This window comes from Staurois parvus, unplaced genomic scaffold, assembly GCF_062004578.1.
Source record: "Staurois parvus isolate SC_StPar_1 unplaced genomic scaffold, SC_StPar_1.0 ptg000251l, whole genome shotgun sequence".
In the NCBI taxonomy this organism is placed as follows: domain Eukaryota; kingdom Metazoa; phylum Chordata; class Amphibia; order Anura; family Ranidae; genus Staurois; species Staurois parvus.
Genome location: NW_028318047.1, coordinates 7,597,247 through 7,611,538, shown reverse-complemented (window position 1 = coordinate 7,611,538; position 14,292 = coordinate 7,597,247). Strand labels below are relative to the sequence as shown.

At 38.9% G+C, this 14,292-nt stretch overlaps 1 protein-coding gene across 3 annotated transcripts in view; it reads right to left on the bottom strand.

The window, feature by feature from the left end:
- The window catches only part of PCNT (pericentrin), a 184,941-nt gene that overhangs the window by 129,469 nt on the left and 41,180 nt on the right, over window positions 1–14,292 (bottom strand). For all 3 annotated transcript variants that reach the window (XM_089680884.1, XM_089680882.1, XM_089680885.1), the window contains exon 16: window positions 3,858–4,076. In XM_089680884.1, the coding sequence (XP_089537010.1) occupies window positions 3,858–4,076 (219 nt within the window). The remainder of the gene's footprint in view (window positions 1–3,857; window positions 4,077–14,292) is intronic.

Genomic DNA, 14,292 nt, shown 5'->3' with positions numbered 1-14,292 from the left:
GGATGATTTGATGTTCTATGTGGGAAATCCAAGGATAACACTCCCAAATTTAATGAAGATATTGAAGGAATATGGGGAGTTATCAAATTTAAAAATTAACCCAACAAAAACTGAGATTTTAAATATAAATCTTACAAACAGTGAAAAAGAAAAAAGATACAAGAAGAATTTCCCTTTGTATGGAGAGAAAAAGAATTAAAGTATCTAGGGGTAAAACTTTCTGCTTCATATAAGAATTTGTATAAATTAAAATTATATTTCACTATTAAACGAGATTAAAGAGGAATTAAAAATTACAAGTGTTTGATAAATTGGCACATTACACCGAAAGTTGAACATCAAATGAATGGGGTGATTTCACCATTGTGTTGGAGGGGTTGTGGAGAGATAGGCATGTTATATCATATATGGTGGGAGTGCTCAAAAATACAAACATTTTGGAAGAAAATAATTCACTTAGTGGGGAGGATTACTGAAATCAACGTCAGATTAGACTCAGAGATTTGTCTTTTCCATAATACAGAGTTATCAGTGAAATTATATAAGGATTCGGGTATATGGTATTTTTTAAATGCAGCGAAGGGTTTGATACCCAGGTTTTGGCGAAAAAAAGGAAGTGCTGACGGAAGAGGATTGGGTAGTTAGAGTGAATCAGATTTTTGAGATGGAGAAACTTTATTATATGCATGTAGATAAGATGGGGACATTATGTAAAATGGAAAAAAAATGGGAAGAGTTTAAAGTGAAGGTGAAATATACGAAGATATAACATCCTATTAGATATACTCGGATTGCTTTTTATAGGGAGGAGAGGGGAAAACGCAGAGTGGTTGGATGGGGGGGGGGGGAGGGAGGGGAATAGAGATATTTTAGGGAGATAATTATTGTAGTAAACGGATATTGTCTCATTTTTTTTAATTGGAGAAAATGATTGTAAAATGAATTTTGTTGAAAATCAATAAATATTTATAAGAAAAAAAAAAAAAAAAAAAAAAAGGAAGAACATAAAACAAAAAGGGTGGGAGTATAATTCACCATTATTCCCATTGGGGGAGGGGGGGGGGGCAGAATTCTTTCCCCCAGGGAAAGAGAACATCACAACCAAATGGATAATAGATACAGTAGAAATTAATTACAAATGTTTAGTGAGGTAGTATATTACACCAAGTGTGGCACACAATCAACGATCAGGAAATTCACCTTTATGTTAGAGGGGGTGCGGAAAGAAGGGAACAATGGCACATATATGGTGGGAGTGCCCCAAAATACAGCACTTTTGGCAGGGAATCGTACAACAAATACAGGAGATAAACGGGGGTTAGTGAATTGAAGGATCCCTGGGGTTGCTTATTTCATAATACAGATCTCACGGCGAAACAATATAAGAACACGATGACATTTCACTTTATAAAAACGCAGTGAAAGGGTCGATTCCGAAATTTTGGCAGCTTCAGGAAATACCAAAAATCAAAGACTGTATAAATAGAGCGGCATATATATATATATATATATATATATATATATATATACACACACATATACATATATACACACAGGATGGAGGAACTGTATTATATTGGAGAAGATAAAGCTGAAAAAAAAATGTACGAATCTGGGAAAGTTGGACGGTTTTTAAAACATCGAGGAGATGCTCAGTCCTAGATAGTGACCAATAAGGAGAGTGGAATGATAAAAAAAAAACAAAAAAAAAAAAACCACACACAATTAAGGAATAAAAAAAAGAGGAAAAAGATTTAAAATAAGTGACCAAAAAAGGGGGGGGGGGGGGGGGGCTGGGGTTAAGAAAAAATGGTTTCTGAAAATTGTATGGTTTTATTGTGTAGAAAATTGTTGTATTTATAGAAATATTAAAAGCAGGAAAAATAAATAAAAAAAAAAAAAAAGAAGGAAGAAAAGCAAGCATCAGCAGAAGCTCAAAAAAGCCAACGGACAAAAACATAAAAAAAGGTTCAGGTGGTGGCCCTGCAACCTTTGAGAAAATCACAAATGTTAGATACTGTAAAAACCCAAGACCCGACATCTCTGGGAGAATGGGCTCAGGTAGGGAAGGACAGACTTGTTCCCTGAGGGCAGAAGGCCTAAAAAACAAGTCAATATAACCCACCCAGTTGAAAAGAAGGGAAAAATGCCATAGAGGGACTTGCCCTGTGGGTTATAGCTCAGGGGAAAGAGGTGGTTGGTAGCTTAACACAGGACCTGGTGCCCAAAGAAATACAGCCTATTCCCATGTAGTGGGGTCCTGATACTATCCCCAAGGTAAATACTAATACAAAAACTCCTAAGAAGCACATAGCAACAAGAAGTCAGATCACACACACACGCACGCATGCGCTAAAAAGCAAAAAAAAACAAAACAAAAAAAACAGAGCCTCACGGAGCAGGTGGGGTTATATGGGTATGCTCTAGAGGCAACCCTAGTTTTTGCCAATGTCCAATCACCTGAATGCAGAAGCATACAACTCATGGTCAATGAATACTAGTGCTGTACTAGATGATTTAAATATTCTTTTTTTTTTCTTGTCCATTGAGGTACACAAGAATTCTCAAGACTGTTGGGGGGGGGGGGGGGCACCAAGAAGACCTAGTTAAATCCACCTTGATAGAAAGTAAAACACCTTAAGACCATAAGTTTGGATGATGGTCTGCCTGAATCACCTAGAGATGGTGAACGAGAAGCCAAAAGTACTCCAACGGCATCTATTTGGAAATTCAAATAAAAGCAATGGCTGAGGCAGACTCAACATCTTATGGTGAACTGGAGCCAGATAGCGGGACAAAAGAATGTCCTGGTTGAATCGAAGGCAGAATTGCCTTAGATATGAAGTAGTCCCGGGGTCTCAGCACCACCTTACACATTAATTACACAGGTTCTGTGGCTGATTAAGGTGGTAATTAAATTCACTTAGTACTTATCTGCATTGAATTAGCTCCGGAACCAGTGTAATGTGTTCGGTTTCAAAGGGATGAGGTGGCAACCCTACTTAAAACACATCCACTCTCATAGCAAAAAAACGAATAGGATGGTTGTGGGTAGGGTTCTTGGGTCCCTTACAGAACAGGTGCACATGCTAGATGTTTGCACACATACCAGTTAAAATCTGTGCTGAAGTGAGCACTGTCAAACACACACTGCATAGTTACTGCGACCAAGTTGTTTTTCCAACAGCCATGTTCATAATAAAGACAGACAATAGCTTTCACCTGGTAATCGATGTGAATTCAATGTTGTCACCAGTGCTAAAGTAAGCTATAAATGGCCCAACAACAGGCACATAATGCTCCCAATTTCAAGCACTGCATCTAAGCAGACAATTCAATGATCAGACATTTTATGCCATCCTATGAAAAAGGAAATAACTACAGAAATATATTCTAACTTGTTGGAAAACCTTCTTTTGATCCTGATCCTATATTAAAGAAAAACAGATAGAAGCATCATGAACGCACTCCAGGTGTGCAGGGCAGGTATCACATGTTACAACCCTGGAATGACGTTCTTTCAGAAAACATAATCAGCAATGTATCTGCCCATCTATGGCAGCCTTACAGTCAAGGTAGGCTGTGAACAACAGACAGCTACACTATTAGGTTCACTGAAAGGTGCTTGCCACATGCCTAGATTTTCTCACAGTATCAGTTCTATAAAGATCAGGATAGTGCTTGGAGCTAAAAAAAAAAAAAAAAAATAGCCAGTCAACATGTGCACATGAAATATTTAGTAAATATGGAGGAGCAAGCAAGCGAAACCATGAAAGTTCAAAATTCATAACTTTTATATAATCTCCACAAAACGCAGTCACAAAATTGTTGAAAGACAAAACATTCTGTTATCTGACCTCCTGTTTCTGCCGCTCGCCTGTCAGCATCATAAGCTCATCTTGCAATGTCTGAGTTTGCTGCTGAACCTCTATCTTGTGCAGGCTACGCAGTTCTTGAAGAGCAAGTTTGTTGTGATCTTCCATTTTAAGAACCTCTTCTTTCAGAGCATCTAAAGCCTGGCTTTTATCAAATTCTAGCTGTAAACACTGTTGATCAAGTTTCTCTTTAAGGTCATCCTTAAAAATATAAAAAAAAAAATAGCTGTGTTAACATAGAAGAAAGTGAACATTTACAAATAATAGGCTAAGAAAGTACCTGAAAGCATGTTAATCTCCAGTCAAGCAAAAAGTTTTCCATCACTTAAACCATAGTATGTACATTTAGGCTCCATGCACACTAGCTTTAAAAAAAAAAAATGCTCTCAGCAGCAGCAGCTTTTGAGCGTTCTTTTTGTATGCCTTTCGTGTCCATGCACACTATTTTGGTCTAGTTTAACCACTTGCCCTCCAGAGGATTTACCCCTTCCTGGCCAGACCATGTTTTGTGATACATTACTTTGACAACTGCCTGTTCTTCTTAGCAGGCAGCCACCGGTGTACTTAACCAGTGAATAGTTCCCCCCCAAAATCCATACCTGACCCTTATCCGAGCATGCAGCCTGGCAGACGAGGAAAGTGGAAGCTGGCGAGTCCCCTCTCCTCTGAACCATACCAGACCACATGTCCTCAACATGGGGGTGTGCTTTGGGGTACAGGGGCTTCCACCTCTCCCCAAAAGCACCTTGTCCCCATGGTCAGCCTGCATGCTCAGATAAGGATATGGAGAACCCCATGCTTTTTTTTTTTTGGTGTGTGATGCCCCCCAAAATCCATACCAGACCTAGGATTTAACCACCTGCTATAAACTGCTTAACATCGGCAAAATGCTGACCACAAAAACAGAAAAATGCCAGAAAAAAACACCAATATTGAGCATTTTCTTTATCGAGCAATTTTCCATCGTTTTTTTCAGCTCCTAGAGTGCATTTAGTCTTAAATCATTGGTATTCTGTATATCTGACTCTAGTTAATCTGGTAAATTGGCCTAGCAAAATATACATTTTACTCATGTTAGGTATGTACAGGACTAGGTTCATACTACTGCAGTTTCCCTGCAGCCATGTTGGCAGCAGGTACAGCAAACCATCAAATGTGCAAAACTGCCATGCGATTTCCCTGTGGCTGTGGTCTTGAAAAGGTGCAGGAATTTTTTCCCTGAGTTTTCTGCAGTTTGACTTTTCATTCAAATGAATGAGTTGCTGTGCCCACGTAAAACGCAGAGAAAAGGGTCCTGGCACCTTCTCTAAAATTGCTGATGCAGAGAAACTACATATAGTGATAGGCGTTTCCCAGCACGGAAAAACGTTCTGCAGTTTTCGATGCATAGGGGTGTTAAGAATTAATGGTACCTCTGCTTCTGCCAACAGCAGCACATTGTTGCTGCAGGAAAGCATGCGATTTAGGCTAGGTTCACACTTGTGCGGGAATGTGTAAAGCGCCCACATTCCTGCCCCTGCAGGCAAAAGAACAGCTCTTAAGCAGACATGCAGGAGTGCCATTCATTACTAATAAGTCTCCCCATATGACCTTTAAATGGGGACACTTATTGAAAGATATGCTAGTACAAAGCCATTTTGATACAAGACATGACAGGATGGATGAATAGGGATCCCACCCTAAACGGATCTTTAGATGTGGCCATTGTAGCTTCTGTAAACTTATGCAAGTTTTAAGTAACCCCATAAAAATTGGCTCTGTAAAATTCACACCTTGACACTTTGTAAATTGTGAAACAAAAGGCATTGTTTACCTACTCACTTGCTGTTGGGATGCTTTTTATGTAGGAAAAACATGAAGGGTCAAGGACCACATTGCAGACATAAAAAGGGGCATATTTGGAAAGCTCCATAGCGAGGCACTTTGTTGCAAATCTAGTTGGTAAGCATGTCTCTCGTCACCCCCACATAGGGGTTTTGGTCGGTGTGAGGAGATTCTACAAGCTGAAGCTAGGTGGATCCTTAAAATTGTGTGGCACCCATCCACTGGGTCTCAATGATTCTATAAGTTATGCCCAATTTCTGTCAGTAAGCTAAATGGCAAGTAATAATCAGTGTTTGCATTCATATGAGATAGAGGCTATTTACAATACTGTTGATATAGAATGTATGCCATGATGAAAGGGGAAGGCTAATGAGGTTTCTATATTTATGTTTTTCAGTAAACACAAAGAGTACTCTAGTACCAGAGCTGGTCTTTGTTAATTTTTTTTCATTTGTTTTCATCTGTTTTCGTTTTAGATTTTGTTTTGGTTGTGTTTGGCTTTTGGAGTGTTTGGTGCGGATGTTTGACTTTCTGGATGGATGACAATTGGCATTTTCTTCTTCTACACCTAAAAAAAATATCTATAGATGGTGAGGTTTTTGATCTGTGATTTACATGACTTTATATATAATTTTAGATGACTTTCTGTAAATTAAATAAAAAATGTTTTAATGGATTGAAAATAATTTTGATACTGATGGGTCGGCCTCAAAACATCCTTCACTTTTTTTTTCCTTGATGTTATCTACTAGATTGGGTCGCTGACCTACCAGTATACGTCTGTGTTAGCCCTTTCTACCATTAAATCCTCCCTTCAGGTTTAAATAATTACCAATATGCACCCAAAAATGTGCTGCATTTTTAGACACATGGGGTGCTAACTGCATGGTTCAAAGTTGCCATGCAGTTTCCCTGCAGCTGTAGTTTTGAAAAGGCTCTGGCACATTTTCCCTGTGTTTTCTGTAGGTATGTGCAAACGTGGCATGCAGAGAACACGTGAACTTAGCCTTAATCCTGGTACACACTGCAAGTTTTTTTTCCGTTCACCCCAGTGGGAACAACTGGCTTTTCACAAAGGGACATGCTGGAAAACCAGCGTCTGATCAGCGACTGCAGCCAGAGGCGTCATATCACTTGTTTTGGTGCACCAATCCCCCCCCCCGTTGTGCTATTGCATCCTGCAAGCATGGATTGGATGCTGGTTTTCCAGCGTGTCCCTTGGACAAAGTTCCTGCTGAAACAGCTGATTTTCAGACAATGTATACCCAGCTTTAGAGGGTAGTCCTGCACCCACTGACTATGACTTGCTACAACGTTACAATGTTGTAGTCGGATCGTTGGGAGAGAGGAGACGGAGGAAATGCTTGCTGCCTGCAACACTCCATGGACTTAATCACCACTTAGGTAAAACCATTTTACCTAAGCCGAAGGACACCTTTTTTCAAAAATTAAAATGCTTGCTGAATACATGATATGTCGGGAAAATTAGATGACATGACTTGCAAAGATATTGAATGGTCCACTTTAAGGGTCTACTTCCCAAGTTGCCGAGAGCCATGGAGATTGACTTACAGCGATTAGTCTCTCTGGGAAATTCGTGTTCTGCTGCCCTCTGCTTTCACTAACCGTAAAAGGAGGTAGATGGGTGTCAAGTACAGTATCATTATAGGAGTTGGGATAGGGCTATCATCATCATCATCATCAATGCAGTACAAAACAGTAATATGTTAAAAGAGATGTATTTAAAACAGCAAAATGCTGCTGTGTCCAGAATTAGGGCATTGCTTATTTCACTTGCTAGTGATAGGTTTTCAAAAGGAACAGGAAATGGTGGGAATTTTATCGGATGGGGACAATGATTAAGATTTTTATTTTACTTTACTGTGCAAGCAAAAGGGTTCAAACCCCTACAATTTCCCTTATTTCTTGCTCAAGTTCTCAAAGACACCCTATGGAGGGAAAAATCTCACCAGTGGACACAATCACCATTGAAAAACACACAAACTCAAATCCTTCCGTATGCTAACAAATTATAGATTGTAACCATATATATTAATCCAGAGACTTTCAGATCAAACAGTAGAGAACTTATTACAATTAAAGATCTAAAAAGACCATTTAGCCAATGGAATCCAACACCCAGCCTCCTCTTCACAGATTTTTTTTTGGCTAGGGTTGTTAATACGCATTTGCTGACCACAATACATATATACTGTGCCTTGGAAAAAAAAAAAAAAAAAAAAAAAAGTATTCATACCCCTTGAAATTTTCCACATTGTCATGTTACAACCAAAAACGTAAAATGTATTTTACTGGGATTTTAAAGACAGACCAACACAAAGTGGAACATAATTGCGAAGTAGAAGGAATAAATGGTTTTCAAAATTAATTTTTTACAAATAAGTGTCTGAAGTGTGGCATGCATTTGTATTCAGCCCCCTTGAGTCAATACTTTGTAGAACCACCATTTGCTGCAATTGCAGCTTCAATTCTTTTTGGATTTGATCTAAACCATTCCATTGTAGCTCTGGCTGTATGTTTAGAGTCGTTGTCCTGCTGGAAGGTGAACCTCCGCCCCAGTCTCAAGTCTCCTGCAGAATAACAGGTTTTCTTCTAAGATTTCCCTGTGTTTGGCTCTATCCATCTTCCCATCAACTCTGACCAGCTTCCCTGTCCCTACCGAAGAAAAAAAAGCATCCCCGCAACATGATGCTGCCACCACCATGTTTCATGGTGGGGATGGTGCGTTCAAGGTGATGTGCAGTGTAAGTTTTCCGCCACACATAGTTTTGCTTTTAGGCCAAAAAAGTTCAATTTTGGTCTCATCTGACCAGAGCACCTTATTCTACAGGTTTGTAGTTTGTGAGAAGACATGTGGGGGACACGGCAAATGGGACTTCTTATGGCTATCAACAATGGCTTTCTCCTTGCCACTCCTCCATAAAGGCCAGATTTGTGGAGTCCGCGACTGATAGTTGTCCTGCGGACAGATTCTACTACCTGAGCTGTGGATCTCTGCAGGTCCTCTAGAGTAGCCTCTTAGCTGCTTCTCCGATTAATGCTCTCCTTGCCTGGCCTACCAGTTTAGGTGGACGGCCATGTCTTGGTAGGTTTGCATTTGTGCCATACACATTACATTTTCGAATGATTGATTGAACAATGCTCTGTGAGATGTTCAATGGTTTGGTTTTTTTTTTTCTCTACAACCTAACCCTGCTTTAAAAAACTTCTCCACAACTTTATCCCTTACCTGCTTTGTGTTTCTTGGCCTTCATGATGCGGTTTGTTCACTAATGTTCTGTAACAAACCTCTGAGGGATTCACAGAACAGCTGTATTTATACGGAGTTTAAAGTGTTATTAAACCCACAACAGTAAAATGACTCTGTATATGCAGTAAAGCATGCTTGTTATACTCACTGTGTAACATAAGGGGTTAATCGTCTGCATTGTGTAAATAGGCCATTTGGTCCCGATTGCTCTGTTCCTCCCCTTGTTTAAGCGACCACCTCTTATCACCTTATAAGACGGATTGAACAGTAAGCATTTTGCACATGCTCAGTTTGGTGTGTATTGCTAGAGGTTTTTTTTTTCTTCGGAGAGTGCATGTGATCAGCACAGGACCAATCAGCACTGGTCAGAGGTCAGGGGTTTTGCATCCTCCTAGAGCAGAAAGAAACCTTCTCCCACAAGCTTTAGCTAATGCTTGGCTGAACACTGATAAAAGCCACAAGACTGCTAACTGCTGATAAGAAAAGGTATTTAGCAGTTTATATGTACTAAAATAATTGCACTTCCATGTTCTGCGTACTGTGGGAGACCAGCTATAGTGAATGCAGGGTCCTGGGTTTAGTAACACTTTAAATTACACACAGGTGAACTATTTACTAATTAGGTGACTTCTGAAGGCAATTGGTTGCACTAGATTTTAGTTAGGGGTATCATAGTAAAGGGGGCTGAATACAAATACACACCACACATTGCAAAAATTTGTAAAAAAAAAAAAAAAAAAAAAACCTATTTATCATTTCCCTTCCACTTCATAAGTGTCACTTTGTGGGTCTATCCCATAAAAAAAAATCTATATTTTTGGTTGTAACATGACAAAATGTGGAAAATTTCAAGGGCTATGAATACTTTTTCAAGGCACTGTAGTTCCCAGTTCCCTTTGGGCCTGTTGGTGATTGTTGTTGCAGTTCATGCCCTTAGTACTGCTTGCTACAAACTGAGGCAAACTGGGTAGAGGACGGGTTGCCCTGGGGCTGGGCAATAATTTGTTTGCCAGTGTCCAATTCAGTATTACCTTCTAGTATCCAAATTCGTTAGTCCTTCAATAGACTCCAACAGAACAATTTCGCAATAAGAACAAAAATCCCATTTTTATGCATGTATACAATAAAGTAGTGAGCAGCTGCAAGAATTCAAGGAATTATTGAAATGCAAAACGATTATGCAAAGAATATCGAATAGGTCACACTTTCTATATTAGACAGAACGTAGGAACAGCGCCTACACCCAAATTATATCACTGGTTTCATGCAATACAACACTCATTTTAGGGTTGGTAAGCAGTAAACATGCCTAATGAAAATTTGCAGACCATTTAAAAATGTACCTTTACTAAAAGTTGAAAACACTGTTCATTAACCACCTCCCGCCCGCCGTATAGTAATTTGACGAGCGCAAGGTGGTTCTCTCGTTCTGGGGGGACGTCATATGACGGCCTCCCATTGTCACTGTGCAGGCGCGGCTCAGGGAGCGCGCAGTGCGGCGATCGGCGGTGCGCTGTGTCCCTCGGACACAGCGAATCACCAATCACAGAAAGAGCCGAAGATGTTGGCTCGGTCATGTGATCAGCTGTGTCCAATCACAGCTGATCACATGTAAACAGGGAAATGCTGGTTATCTGCATTTCTTTCCTCTTGAGCTGTCACGCTGACAGCTCGAGAGGAGAAGAGAGCCGGTAATCAGCTTTCCGCGGAGGGGACATGTACACTTATCATCAGGGCACTGATGATCAGTGTGCCCTGATGATCACTGTAGCCCCAGCAATGCCACCTGTCAGTGTCCATCAGTGCCTTATGTCAGTGTCCATCAGTGCCACATAGTGCCCATCAGTGCCACATATCAGTGCCCATCTGAGCTGCCTTTCAGTGCCGCCAGTCAGTGCCGCCAGTCAGTGTCCATCAGTGCAACCTCATTAGCGCACATCAGTGAAGAAGAAAAATCACTATTTACAAATTTTATAACAAAAACTAAGAAAAAACTTTTTTTTTCAAAATTTTTCAGTGGTTTTTGGTTTGCTTAAGAAAAAATAAAAAACCCAGGAGGTGATTAAATATCACCAAAATAAAGCTCCGTTACAAAAAAATTATAAAAATTTCATATTGGTACAGTGTTGTTTGACCGCGCAATTTTCATTCAAAGTGCGACAGCGCTGAAAGCTAGAAATTGGCCTGGGCAGGAAGGAGGTATAAGTGCCCTGTAGGCTAGCGGTTAAACAAAAGTGACTTTTCAAAAGTTCAGTAAATAAGGGAAAGCTGTGTTAACTTTTCTTTATTTGTATTAGCAAAATTTTTTTTTTTGTCCTATTCACTTGCACATTGGGTATTTGGTAAGGGAACTCACAGATCACTCATTTAGCCAACTAAGAAGTTAAACATTAAAAAAACAAAAAAAAAAGTGCAGGAAATACAGGGTAATTTCACTGAAGCATAACCTATGCAGCATTTTAATTTTCTGAATTTATGGTATGGAAATGTTTAGTCATATTTTGAATATACAATTTATGAAATATCAAGGCACAGGTTAATCCACCTTAATAAACCGCTAAGGTTTGACTGGTGATCATTGTAAGCTGCAATAAAAGGTGTCTATGGGGACACGACAGAAAAGGAGGGCCATCCGATGTGCTAATTAAGAGATGAAAACAATTCATGACCAATAAGGCTTGCAAGTTTAAATTAACAAAGCAAATTATTGCTAATGGCTGTTATTTTAAAAGAGAAATCATGTGAATCACTAATTTTAGCAACATGGAGTTCTTCAGACATCTTAAAATGAAGGCAAAAAAAAAAAATCTAAAATTGGGAACAAGCAGGCTCTTTATTGCAGAAGAGACCTCAAATGTCTCTTCTGCAATAAAATCCACTTACCCGCTTGATCAGAATACCTTGCAAAATATACACTGTGCTGCACAAGCGCAACTCAATTACATTTCAGCACGCCGCTAGTGTGCTGGGATGACTGCACTCCCCCACATGCACGAAAATGAGATCATCCCACAATGGCCAATGCAACTGGACAAAGACAGGCACCCGAAAGATCCTTGGGAGAGGATGACAGTGAAGAATTGCGTGGGCATCAGGCTGTTGGAGCATAGGTTATTATTTAACAGCAGAGTAGCCAGAGTATCATCAGACTTATGCAGGCCACAGATGGGACGTTTATCGGCCGAATTGATGGCCAATAAACGAAAGGTCGCTCGTTGCTGCCACCAATGCTTACGAAAAAGGCCATTTTTCGTAGCTTTTCCTGCATGACCGATAAAAAGAAATGAGAAGAACCGTGAAAATCGGCCGACGACATTGCCCTACAAACGGTGTGAATATCAGCTGATTATTCATTCTGCCGACAAACGGCCCATCTATGGCCTGCAATTAAACAGTAACTAGAGATTTGGACGCTAACAATCTGTAAAATACAGTAACAGTGTTGCTAAGAGGCTGCACATTTGTCCTTATGAAACAGCTCCCTTTGTAGCTGAGGCAGCAAGACGTCACTCCCATCACTACTAATCAAGATTCAGCAGAATTCTGACCAGTGACAGCAACCTCTCGCTGCACCTGGCAACAGAAGGAACAATTCCACAGAGACACCAAGTGTTTCTAGCAATCCAGGTGCTTTAAATTTATGGTAAGCAGAAGGATCACACTCATCAGTTTTAATGGTGCTTACACATAAAAGTGTTACGTTTTAGGTTCACATACATTCACTTGTACATTGCTTGCCTACATCTGAAGATACAGATACACAAAGCTTTACATAACATGAACACACATCAATGAATATGCTGTGTAATCCTATCCCTGTAAGGGCTAAACACCTGGCCAAGCCTCTAACAATGGCTTAGGAAAGGAGTCAATTTAATTTGCCATAAACAAAAGCCTCTTAAAATGAGCTGTAAAGCACAACACTGCAATAGAACCATCAGAAACAAAAAAAAAAAACTCACCACACCCTCCTAAGATTCCATGGTTGCAGTTTAAATATAGAACATTAAAAAAATAAATAAAAAAACAACGCACAGCAACTAAAATACCTAATGTATCTCACATGAAGCCTCATACACACAATGAGAATAAATCGGACAAATGATAATCAGTTTTTTTTTTGCATGATAGTCTTATATCAAAAATCAATAGGTTACTAAAAAAAGGTACAAACATTTTTTAGTATGTTTTATTGTATTCTTTTGTTTCCGAGTAGACGTGGTCTTGGTCAGATTTTCTTTTGCGAGATGAGTGCTGTACTAATCAGGGTGGATAAAAATCAATGATAAGAAAAAAAAAAAAAAAATTGGATTTTTTGGATATAAATCGGATGTTTTTGATTTAAGTCGGATTTTTTTTAATAAAATGCTTTTTGAAGAAAAATAGAATACCATCCAAAAATAAAGATTAGTTTTTTATTTATGTAGAAAAAGGCTGTATATGTTTAAATTGTTTTGGTAAATAAATTCCATTAATCCATTCACAATGTCATGCTCTTCCAGAGGTTTTTGTAAGATTATTGGGCAGTTTCTCTGCCTACAAGATATTATCACAGATGCTTGGTTTAGTTTGCAATTATCAAAACTGAATTTGACTCAGCGGAGATCACATGCCTCTTCTTCACAGCAAAAATGGTATAACATGAACAGAGTTAAGACCTTAATCCTAACTTCTACAAACCTATGAATACAGAATCAACCCCTTCAGTGCTAAGTTTCAAGAAGTTCAGTGAATAGAATAGAAACAATATTTTTCTGATTGTTTGGAGTGGAATAGATCTGCACAAGAAGTAAGTGAAACTAAGTGTGAGGAGGAAGGGGCTGACAGTCTAAGTTTCTTAAAATATATATATTTTGTTTATCCAAATTAGTTAACAAACATGGATGTTTGTTTAAGCAAATAACATATGCTGGAATGTTATTGTTTCAGTTGAATAAATCTATTTAAATAGTTATTATTAAGGTAATGATTATTTTTCTCCTTCCTAAGTACAACAGAAAAGTTGTCCAAATATGAATGATTAACCTATTAAACTGGGGATAAAAAAACTAATATGAAAAGTTGTTATTCTAAAAATCTTCATCTACTTGCATATTAAAGTTATACCAGCAAGAATTTGTCTTTATGTAGAAAACTAGGATTTATATCAAGCCTTACTGACTAGTGATTTAAATCAGTTTGATTTAAATCAAATCCACCCTGGTACTGATTAGCCTAAAATCATTCATTTTGATATAAAATTTCCGTGCTTGTCCCTTCAGATAATTTTGCATGTCATAAAATTTCCGTGCTTGTCCCTTCAGATAATTTCGCATTTAATAC